Source organism: Populus trichocarpa, chromosome 1, assembly GCF_000002775.5.
Source record: "Populus trichocarpa isolate Nisqually-1 chromosome 1, P.trichocarpa_v4.1, whole genome shotgun sequence".
Taxonomy (NCBI): domain Eukaryota; kingdom Viridiplantae; phylum Streptophyta; class Magnoliopsida; order Malpighiales; family Salicaceae; genus Populus; species Populus trichocarpa.
Genome location: NC_037285.2, coordinates 16503760 through 16514128, shown reverse-complemented (window position 1 = coordinate 16514128; position 10369 = coordinate 16503760). Strand labels below are relative to the sequence as shown.

At 32.5% G+C, this 10369-nt stretch overlaps 1 protein-coding gene across 5 annotated transcripts; it reads left to right on the top strand.

Annotated features, from left to right (window-relative positions):
- The first annotated feature begins 2107 nt into the window (after positions 1 to 2107).
- On the top strand, positions 2108 to 5840 carry LOC7475081 (transcription factor bHLH68). Of its 5 annotated transcripts, XM_024599445.2 has the most exons (9): positions 2108 to 2381; positions 2467 to 2671; positions 3088 to 3409; positions 3583 to 3654; positions 3904 to 3969; positions 4229 to 4360; positions 4469 to 4528; positions 4686 to 4730; positions 5368 to 5840. In XM_024599445.2, exons 2-9 carry the CDS (start codon positions 2493 to 2495, stop codon positions 5494 to 5496), a joined length of 1005 nt encoding a protein of 334 aa, XP_024455213.1. In that variant the 5' UTR covers positions 2108 to 2381; positions 2467 to 2492; the 3' UTR covers positions 5497 to 5840. The 5 variants fall into 5 exon arrangements, with proteins under 5 accessions (XP_024455213.1, XP_024455206.1, XP_024455218.1 ...); XM_024599438.2 differs by having other exon boundaries at positions 2110 to 2671; XM_024599457.2 differs by having other exon boundaries at positions 2134 to 2671; positions 4229 to 4294.
- The last annotated feature ends 4529 nt before the right edge of the window (positions 5841 to 10369 follow it).

Below are 10369 nucleotides of genomic sequence, written 5' to 3'. Positions count from 1 at the left end.
CCAAAAGTGTCCTAGAAAAAGCCAACTAACCTCAAAAGTAGAATGACCAACACAAAGGGTGAGTCTTTGCAGCAATTTGTGAGATGCAACAGGCCAGAACCTCAAGAAAGAAGAGTAAAAGAAATAGGATCAATTACGCAAGAAATCCAAAGCAGAGCTGAGAAGAAAAATGGAAAGCAAAAGAAGGTACCAGACGAAATGAAACGCAAGAGAAATATGCAGGAGAGGAAACAGCACAAAAAGCAAAGATAAACATTAGGATTAGAATGAAAAAATTACTTAACAGAGGAAAGAAGGCGGTGCAGTCTACTGAGGCAAATATCATAAGAGAAGAAGTTAAAAAAAAAGCATGTCACCCTGCAAAATGCACAGACAAATTAATTAATGTGAAGTGACATGGGGCAACAGGAGTAATTGAAGCAACGAAACCAGATTGGAACAGTAACAACTATCGAAGAAAGCAAAGCAACCGGAAAAAAAATTAAGTGATCAGCCGAGAGCAAAAACCAACTCAATAATCAATTCATTTTATGTTAAGCTGTAAACCGAGAGCAATGATCCCAAATCAACACAAATTAAGCTGTAAACCGAGCAGCCGTGAGCCAAACAGCCCGTCGTTCTCTCTGCCAAAAACAAAGGAACTGAGCAGAGACATGAAATGAAGAGAGTGAGAGGAAGAGACGAAAACAGGCCCAGAGAAGAGATAAAATGCACAGACTCATTAAGGGCAAAATCGCCCGGGCACTGCCACAGTCCACAGTGCATTCAGTCTGTGTGTACAGTGCAAAATGCCACACCATTTATTTGTTTTGTAATATATATATATATATATATATAAACACATACATGAGTAATCATTGTAAGTAATCTTACTAAAAAATCTACAGGCAATTTCATAAATTTAATTTATTAATAATATTAAATATCTTTTTGAAGGATTATATTTGAGAAGCTGCCCGCAACGTGCTGTTCATCAATTAGTGTGTGTGTGTGTACATATATAATCCACATGGGAGTAAATGTAATAATATCTGCACACCAATTTATGTCGCAGGTACTCGAATCGACCATATATTAATTAACCTGCTGCATCATTTTCATTCAAATTGTGGGCCTGCTGATGTTGGAATTGCATTGTTGTAAGATTTTCTTAAGTAGTCAAAGGATTATTGCCAATAATATCCTATGATCTTCACTGTTGCATTATCATTACATTGAATTCAACTGGGACAAAAACAAGTTTTGTTCTCTGTTAAGAATTTTTCCATGCTACAAGGTAACAAATCATATGTTCCAAAATCACATGGCCATCATCTGCACTTCATTCTGTGCTTATCCTTTATACGTACTGAATATATATATATATATATATATATATATACCGATGAACGTGCTCTGGAGATCGCATTCTAATGTAATTTTCATTTCGAAAACGTAACCATTTTTTTTATTTAAAAAAAGGCTCCATTATTAATTCATGACTTAAATTGTACGTACTTTAAAAAAATAATATCGTGTCCTAACGTACAAAATGTAATTAAAGCATAAAATGTAGGTTGAGCACACAGGTAAGAAGGTGCATGAGAGATCTTTGATCTCAGAACATATAATTGTTGGTTTTGATTATACACAAATTTATGAAGATTCTTCGACTGAAACACACACTAGATCGATTAACAGTGTAAGTGTACACATATTTAAGGATTTTCTTGTCACTTGTAGATTACTTTCGAAATAACAGAACGCCCTGTCTTTTCATCTTGGAAGCATGTGCACAAAGTGCAAATAAGCAACCTCAAAACACAACAGAAAGCAGCTCAAAACATAGATATCATATGACAAGTGTGGGGGTAAAAGCTTTTGCCAGTAAGCCTTTCGAATTATTGTGGAATTGTTGGGACTACTTAGATTTGGTGTTTTTCCTTTTGCTCGCTTGCATTATTGCACTTATAAAGAGAAAGCATGACAAATACTGTTATCACACCCTAATCCTACCCTAACTCTCCTATCTCTCAAAACAATCACAATGTACTGCCCCAAATCAAGGAAGGTGGTATTAATATAAGCTTGTAGAAAACCATTAATTAGTTTATGGTCTGAAAACACAAACCGCCAGCTTTTCTTGCCCCACTTTATAATAAAGGTAAAGCAGCGAATAAAAAAAGAATACTAAATGAATGAAAGAAAGAATTGAAGGAAAGAAAAGGAAACATATGCAGAGCTCCTTAACCCCACATCTCTATAAAAATTCTTTGAGGACTCAGACTCAAAGTTTCTTCAGCCTCATCTGAGAAAGCAAACAGGACACTCAAAGCTTTAAGCAAAGGGATTTTATGGGTGCCTAAACAAGGAAATTTGACAAAGTGATCAAAGAAAGAGAAGTAAAAAAAAAAAAAGAGCAAGGGGAATTTTCTTTTGTTTTTATGATTCTCTTTTGAAGCATGAATTGAAGTGTGTTTTTTGCAGAGGCCAAGCTCATCACTGCAAAGCTAATGATGGCAGGAAACCCTAGCTGGTGGAGCATGCATCCACCTTCACAGCAAACTTCTGCTTTATTATCTTCTTCTCCATCTATCTTTCCCTCCCAATATGTATTTGGATCTTCCTCATTCTCTTCGAATCCTTTGCCTGATAATCAAGAGCTTCCACTGTCATGGAGCCAACTACTTTTGTAACTCTCTCTCTCTCTCTCTCTCTCTCTCTCTCTCTCTCTCTCTCTCTCTCTCTCTCTCTGCAGTTCATCTTGTTAATATGTAACATGCTACACTTAATTCATAAGTTCATTTGACTTTTTAATCCACAATTCATATTTCTTTTTTGTTCTCATACTATTTTTCTTATCTCCCTTTTTTCTTGTTTGATTAATCTTCTCCTTTGCTTGTCCTAAAAATTCAAAGCCTTTCACATAGTACATGAGCTAATTTCCAAGGATTTTTTTTTATCTAGAAATTTAACTCCTTACTCCTTATTCTGTGTGCGTGTCTTCTTTGGAATTTTCCTTACATATAGCTGACAGTCATGCTAATGTTTACAGATCATCTTGACTTGGGAGTTAATCTTTCAATAATTTGATTACTTGTTTTTCAGGGGTGGTTCTTCAGGAGATGAAGATAGGTACGGTATGAGTCAATTTCAGGCTAAAAGGTTGGAAAATTGGGAAGACCAAATCTTAAATCCATCTCCAAGTATTTCTGTAGTTGCTGATGTAAAGCAAGAGGTTTCCCACAATAGCAACTTATATGGTCATGGGGATGAAGACTTTCAGGCACTTAGGTCCCCAGCTTGGCCACAAGTGATGCCAGGCTCTTCCCCTAGGTCTTGCGTCACGAGTATAAGTAGTACTAATATATTAGACTTCTCTTACAACAAGGCTGATGGGGCGAATCAGCATCCCGATCAATCTTCCGAGGTAAGATATATGAAGTCGCCATGTTTCATAAAATGTGATCAACTGCTCTGCAATGAATAATTATCATGACATGATCAATTGTTCAATCATATAAATTCCAGCCAGCTAGCCTGCTTGGTGATTTATTCATCTGGGTTTCTCTAATTTCTTCTGTTTTGTTCCTTTTCTGCTAGTGTAATAGCACCGCCACAGGTGGAGTATGTAAGAAGGCTAGGGTTCAGCCCTCTTCAAGCCAACCTCTCAAGGTGACAAGACACACAGCATCTCTCTCTCTCTCTCTCTCTCTCTCTCTCTCTGTATGTGTGTGCGCCTGCCTGCCTGTGTCTGTGGGAGTTTAGTGTCTTTCTTGATTGTCTATTTCTTTGAGCATGTGTGATTCTTCTGCTATGTTTTATCTATTAAAAATATGATAGTCTTATATATATATATATATATATATAACCTAGCTAGTGCTCTATAATTTACTAATATATATTTTGTTACCACGGAGTCAGGTGAGGAAGGAGAAGTTAGGTGATAGAATCACAGTTCTTCACCAAATGGTTTCCCCTTTTGGAAAGGTAAACCATCCCCTTCTTGATCTACAAACTAAACAGAAAGAATTGGGCAAACAGTTTTTTCTTTTCTTTTCTATGTCAAAACTCATAAAGGAAATTTTTTTTTTCTTTTAAATTTTGCACAGACCAAACTTCTCTCTTTTTTACCCAAAAAAAAAAAAAAACATCGTCCTTTATGTTTAGTGATTTGGCTCTAGCTCTATTTAACATTAAAGGATAAAAAAGATGACTTGGGGTGTGGTGATCTGTTGCTCTTTTGCAGACTGACACGGCTTCTGTCCTGTTAGAAGCTATTGGGTATATCAGATTCCTTCAGGGTCAAATTGAGGTGATGTTTCTTCCACATCTTACTTATACTCTCTGCAAGCAGCTCAGAATCAGTGAGGAGCATGCAGTTAAAGTGTTCAATTATTCATTCGTTCTCTAACCTTTCTTTAGTCATGGAAGTTACAAAATCTTATTCTCTCTTGTCTCCTCCATGCACCCCCCTTGATTTTTGTAGGCTCTTAGCTCCCCTTACTTGGGCACTGCCTCACCAAATATGAGGAACCATCAACAATCTGTAAGTACCTATACATAACTGTTCCTCATTTCCCAATGCAAGACCAAGATCCCCCCCCGCTCTCTCTCTCTCTCCGCCCCCCCCCAGCATGCATATGACTGACTAGGCAAGTGTTGCGAATCGTGTTTAACTAACGAGGGGAGGAATTTCTTGTTAGGGTCAAGAAGAAAGAGTTAGTGCATTTTCTGAAGACATAGGCCAGGTATTGCTTTATTGGATCCACCACCTCTATAAAAAGCAACTAGGATGGTTTTGTTAAGTGGAAAGAAAGCATATATGCAAAAAAACTTAACAGTATTTTAACATTCATAAAATAGCAATGAAAGAACAAGGTTCTTAGCTTTATGCACATCTATCTAGTTAAAAGCATAATTTGTGACTACTTTAGAGTTAATTATTAGTTGGGAATCAAAAAAGGGCTGGGAAAGATGGATAATGTTAATATTTTTTTCCTTTTCTTTAATTTTCCATTCAGCTGTTGAATGACATCTGCTTGAAAAGAAAAAGGAGATCCTAACCAGGCACTTATTTTTCTCTGTCTAATATCTTTATGCTAATTAATAAACTTAATTTCCCCTTATTGTGCATTAATATACTATGTTTTAGTCTATATATTACTTCGCAATCATCGCGATTATCCTCCTCATTATGACTCTTTAATTATTGGTTTTGTACAAAAGCTGGAACGTCAAGTTTACATACCTTTGGACATTGGAATTAGATTGCTTGAAGAGCTTGTTTATAAGAAAATGTCATTAATTAATTAGTACCTTCGCTTCTTTTTCTTTTTTTTTCCCTCTGAACTTTATGTGTATATATGCATTTGATAATGTCTGCAGGATAATCAAGATAACCCAAAGGATTTGAGGAGTAGAGGACTGTGCTTGGTTCCTCTGTCTTGCACTCAGCACGTTGGAAGTGACAACGGCGCCGATTATTGGGCTCCGGCTATGGGAGGAGGGTTTTAATGGGTGCAATATTCCAAGGCTGATTCAAACTTTCAAAGAATGATATAACATCATGAGCAATCACTCTGCCGCAACATTCCAAGGGTAATTGCTCATGATGGTATGCAATTCTAATTAAAAATGGCCATTAATTGTTTCTGAACCCTCTAGCTAGCTAGTCTCACCCTTTCTGTCTGTTGATGTTTTCTTCGAGCTATGTTATAGAGCTCCATGAAAATTGAAGTTTAATTAGCATTTTTCTTTCATCTCAAAATGCTTTATCCAGGATTGGCATTCTTTCTTCTTATATTATTGAAGAATAGAATGGTTTCTGCCGCTATTTAATGTAACTTGTTTTCCTTGATCGTTTATGTTCTACTTAATTTCTCATTCCCATGAAGGACTTTGGAAGCTTACAAAGATTTTTCACACCCATGATTCTGAAAAGATTAATCCCACAGATTCAAAAATCCAACAAAAACATTGTTGAAAAAACTAACAATAATTTTTAATATTTGAAATGATAATTAATGGCTATACCTACAAATTTTGATATTAAATAGTCTGTCAATAACTAATTAAAATCAACATGAGATCTGAAAATTGTAAGAATTAACATAGAAAATTAAAATAAAAATAAAAAATTGGATAGATAAAAAGGGTACAATATTATGGAAACTAGAGCTATCACGAAAGGATATGCATGCATTTCAAATCACTAAAATGGCTAAGAAGTTGGCCTTTAAAGGCAATTTTAACTTCAAAAATAGCTTTTGATAGCCTTAACGGGCCTCTGGATAAAAAGTTATGGCATATCAAAGTTATGGTATTCGTTTATAAAAGGGCATTTTCAAGTTGTGTCCTAAGTTGATTATAAACAAAAATTATTTATATTTTGACTATAGATAAATTAAACCAAAGTAAAAGGAATTAAATAAAAAAAATACATTTCTTGATAAGGTTTTTATATTACTGCACATTCACTGTAACATATATATACATCTCAGCCACACCTATCTTATGGTATGCTAGTGCTTCGATCCCTAACATACATTTCTTGATAAGGTAGTGAAAATCTTTACCGAAAATGTGCTCCTTTTAGGTTGATTGAAGTGGATTATAATTGTAGAGAAATTGAGGTTCTTGTACAATGAAAAACCTGCAAAACAAAGAGAAGTCCCTTGAAATGATAGGGCAATTCTTTGATGCTTAAGTTATTAATAAGAAAAAAATGCCCTTTTATTTTAAAATAAAGTTTGAGGGAAAACATTAATAATGATAGAGGAAAACATCCTTAGAAGGTTGTGTTGTTCGTGTTTATAAAATAAAGTTTGAGGGAAAAAAAGAAACATGTTGCTTGTCCAGCGGGATGCACAACCACTCAATTAACAAGGGATGCAAGGTTAATGGAGAGAGGTGATATAGATAGAAACAACACAACAAGCACAAGGAAATTATAATTATGTTGAATAGGTCCCATACAAAAACTTTATTTTGAAATTTTATTACTAAATATTTTCTCTAATAAAAAATCTGTATTACAACTTTTTTATGCCGCTTATATATTAGGAAAACAAATTCTAAATAAAGATTAAAAAAATAAAATAAATAGAAAAAAAATTATATATCAACTAGAAAAATATTGCAAATCCGAAATAGTAAATTTTAGACCTTATTTGAAAGTCTTCCTGACCTTCAAATTACTATAAAATTTTAACCCTATAAGAAATAAGGCTTTTAAAATCTCTTGATAAAATTTTAGCTCAATCTAATTGTCAGATTGAAAGTTATGTCCATTAATATAAAGTTGGTTGTTAGGAAAAAAAGAAACAATTTTCTATATCAGTCTCTACAGGTTGTAGAATACTTGTTCTTGATTTCAAATTGCTCTAATATCAAATGACACCGTAGAAACAACATATAAGAATAGCAAGAAAAATAACACAGGATTTTGTCGAATAGGGTCACTATACAAAATTCTATTTGGAATTTTATCATTAAATATTTTCTCTTTAGGTAGTTTAATGAAATACAAAATACAAAACTCTATTTATACTAGTCATATGACCAAGCTGAATAAGAAAAAATAAAATTTCTAAACTGAATGATTCTTGAAGCAAATAAAAAAAATAACTAAGAAAATAAAATTTCAAAACTAAATATGAAGAATAAAAACACCATAAATAAAAATTTTTTCTAAAATAAATAGGAATAAAAATAACTAAGAAAATAAAAAGCTTTTCCTATAATTCCTCATATATCAGTTTCTTGAGTTAGAAAGAACTTGCCTTCGAGTTCAAATTATTCTTACATTGATCTTATGGAATTCCAATCAAGACTCTCCAACCCTTTTTTTTTTTCACTTTAGGTGTATAATAATTTTAGATATTAACATCAATCCTTTCTTATTAAATTTCTCATAAGAAACAACAATTGATAAAAGATTTCTCTTCCACTACCTTCATAAAAAAACAATAATTGTCAACCGCAAACTTGCTTCCTCAACACATAATGTATGCATTTAACCATTGAACAAATCTATCTTTATGATGATAGTAACTTGTAATAAAAATGATCAACATAACTTAAAATAATATTTTTTTTGTTGAGCACTTTTCATATTCTCTTTTCATTCAAACTCCTAACTTATCAATAAGAACACTATTGATGACATCATCACTCACATCACTATCATTGTTTATGCTATCATTATTGTCATAATTATCATTGAAATAAAAATTATAAATTAGTGGAGAAGACCAATTCATGTCTATCTTGTTATAATTAGAATCACCAAAATCTCCATGATACTTATCTTGATTTAGAGGTTGATTCCTCTAATCTGGCTTTTAAATGGGTTTTCTAGTCTAGCCATGAATCCATGATCACACTTATCATGATTCTCTAGTTTTCTCTTCTTCATCTTTGCTAAACGATGAGATAATTCTTTAACTTGCTTCTGCAATTTTATCATCGTTAATTAACAAGTTAACTCTACAATATATCCTTGCAAGTTTTTTTTATCACTAGTTTCTGAATGTCTTTTTTTCAAGAGATAATCTCCTCATCCCCTCTTACACAAGCATGTCTAGTTATGTGACCACTTTTTCCATCCATGATTATTTAACAACATACAAAAACAAAACCATTAGGATTTGTTGGGCTCTAATATTAATTGACATGGATGAAAACAACATAAAAAATACAATAAGCACAAGTAAGATAAAATTATAGCGAATAGAATCATCACATAAAAACCTTAATTCAAGATTTTATTACTAAATACTTTCTCTAATCAAAACTCTATATTACAACTATTCTAGGCTGCTTATATATTAGGAAAAATGTTCTAAAAAAGATAACAAGCACAAGTAACATAAAATTTTGTTGAATTGGATCACTACACAAAAAGTCTTATTACAAATTTTATTACTAAATATTTTCTTTTCAAGTAGTCTACCTCTCTATGAGTAGAAAACCTGATCCTGGATATAGAGGACTTGACCATGTAGAGAAGGTGCATGCTTATTCAAGATTTAGACCTATTAAGTTTTTTTAAGAAGTTTAAATTTAATGTATCGTCACTTTTATATAACATAAATTAATTAATTCATAAGAAATAAATGCTAATGATTTTGAGATCCTCTATCAACTAAAACAAATACAACTTATCAATACTTATGTTTGATAATGAAACTTACCATAAAGAAAACAATAAGAAAAAAAGAGATTAAAGCATTTTTTCCCCTTTTTTTACTTAATTGTTTGGATTTTTTTTACCTAGTATAATTGCTAGCAAAAAATAGGGGAAAATAGTATGAATGACTTCCACTTTCCGTTCAATGTATATTTGTTCCTAACAAAAAGTGTGCCAAAATAAAGTGGAAGAACAAATAAAAGCTCTTTCATAATCATCCTGAAATGATTATGAAAAAAAAATGGGAGTAAAATTAAGTTCTAGAGGGTGTTATAAGATAAAAGAGTGAATGAAGGAGAATGGATAAAAAAAATTAGGAATATTTTAGTTTTTTTATTATCAAATTTTAAATTTAGTGTTGACCTGATTAATAAGGTGTAATTTTAAAACATGGATACAAAGTGTTATATTTTTTACAATTAAACAAATATATAAAGGAAAGAGAGTCTAAGTTGAATAAAAAATTCTTCATACCCACTTGATATTTATAGGAGTTGAATATCATGAAGAGATGAGCATGCAATCACTTCCTCTTACGTGGACAAAGAAAGAAGAAAAATAAACCATAACAAGTCTATTTATATTTTTAGGGGTATTTGGCGCTACATTACATTATTTATTTCTTCTGCATACCCAATTTGTTTTAATTTTTATGGGAGATTTTGGTGTCCTTCTTTTATTAGTTTTTGGGCTTTGCATTTCTAGGAAAGAAGAAGTTGGCAAGGGGCTTATATTCACTTGTCTTGGTGGTCAAAAGTGCACACATTCTCAGTGTTTTGGGGGATTTTTGTAATCCTTTTAATTTTGAATGACAAATAATTTAGATGTAATTAGATTTTTTAATTCACTAGGATGATTACTTTTTTTTTAATTTTGTATAATTGTTAATTTTATTGCTTTATTCTAATAATGATTGATATTAGTGGGAAAACTGAAGTTTATAATGCTTCTCTAGACTATGACTATGTGATGAGTTCTAAAATCTAATATGCTTAGGAATAAGGCTGACGTGTTAGATAATTAACTAATCTCTTAGTTCAAGCAATCTAATTCATTCTCCATAGGTAAGGTATTCAGGGACTTGATATGGAAAGCCTAGAAGGTTGGCAACTGGTAACATCTGATGTCTGATAAGCCAGGTAACCAGTAGTTGATAGCTGTAAAAGGTCCCCTTTGATGGACATGGGGACTCTCCGA

Excerpts from the sequence above, each read along its gene's own strand:
- LOC7475081 (XM_024599445.2), top strand. The coding sequence starts at position 2,493 with ATGATGGCAGGAAACCCTAGCTGGTGGAGCATGCATCCACCTTCACAG. Across the intron at positions 3,410-3,582 it reads ATCCCGATCAATCTTCCGAG|TGTAATAGCACCGCCACAGG; the intron begins GTAAGATATATG and ends CTTTTCTGCTAG. Across the intron at positions 4,361-4,468 it reads GAATCAGTGAGGAGCATGCA|GCTCTTAGCTCCCCTTACTT; the intron begins GTTAAAGTGTTC and ends TGATTTTTGTAG.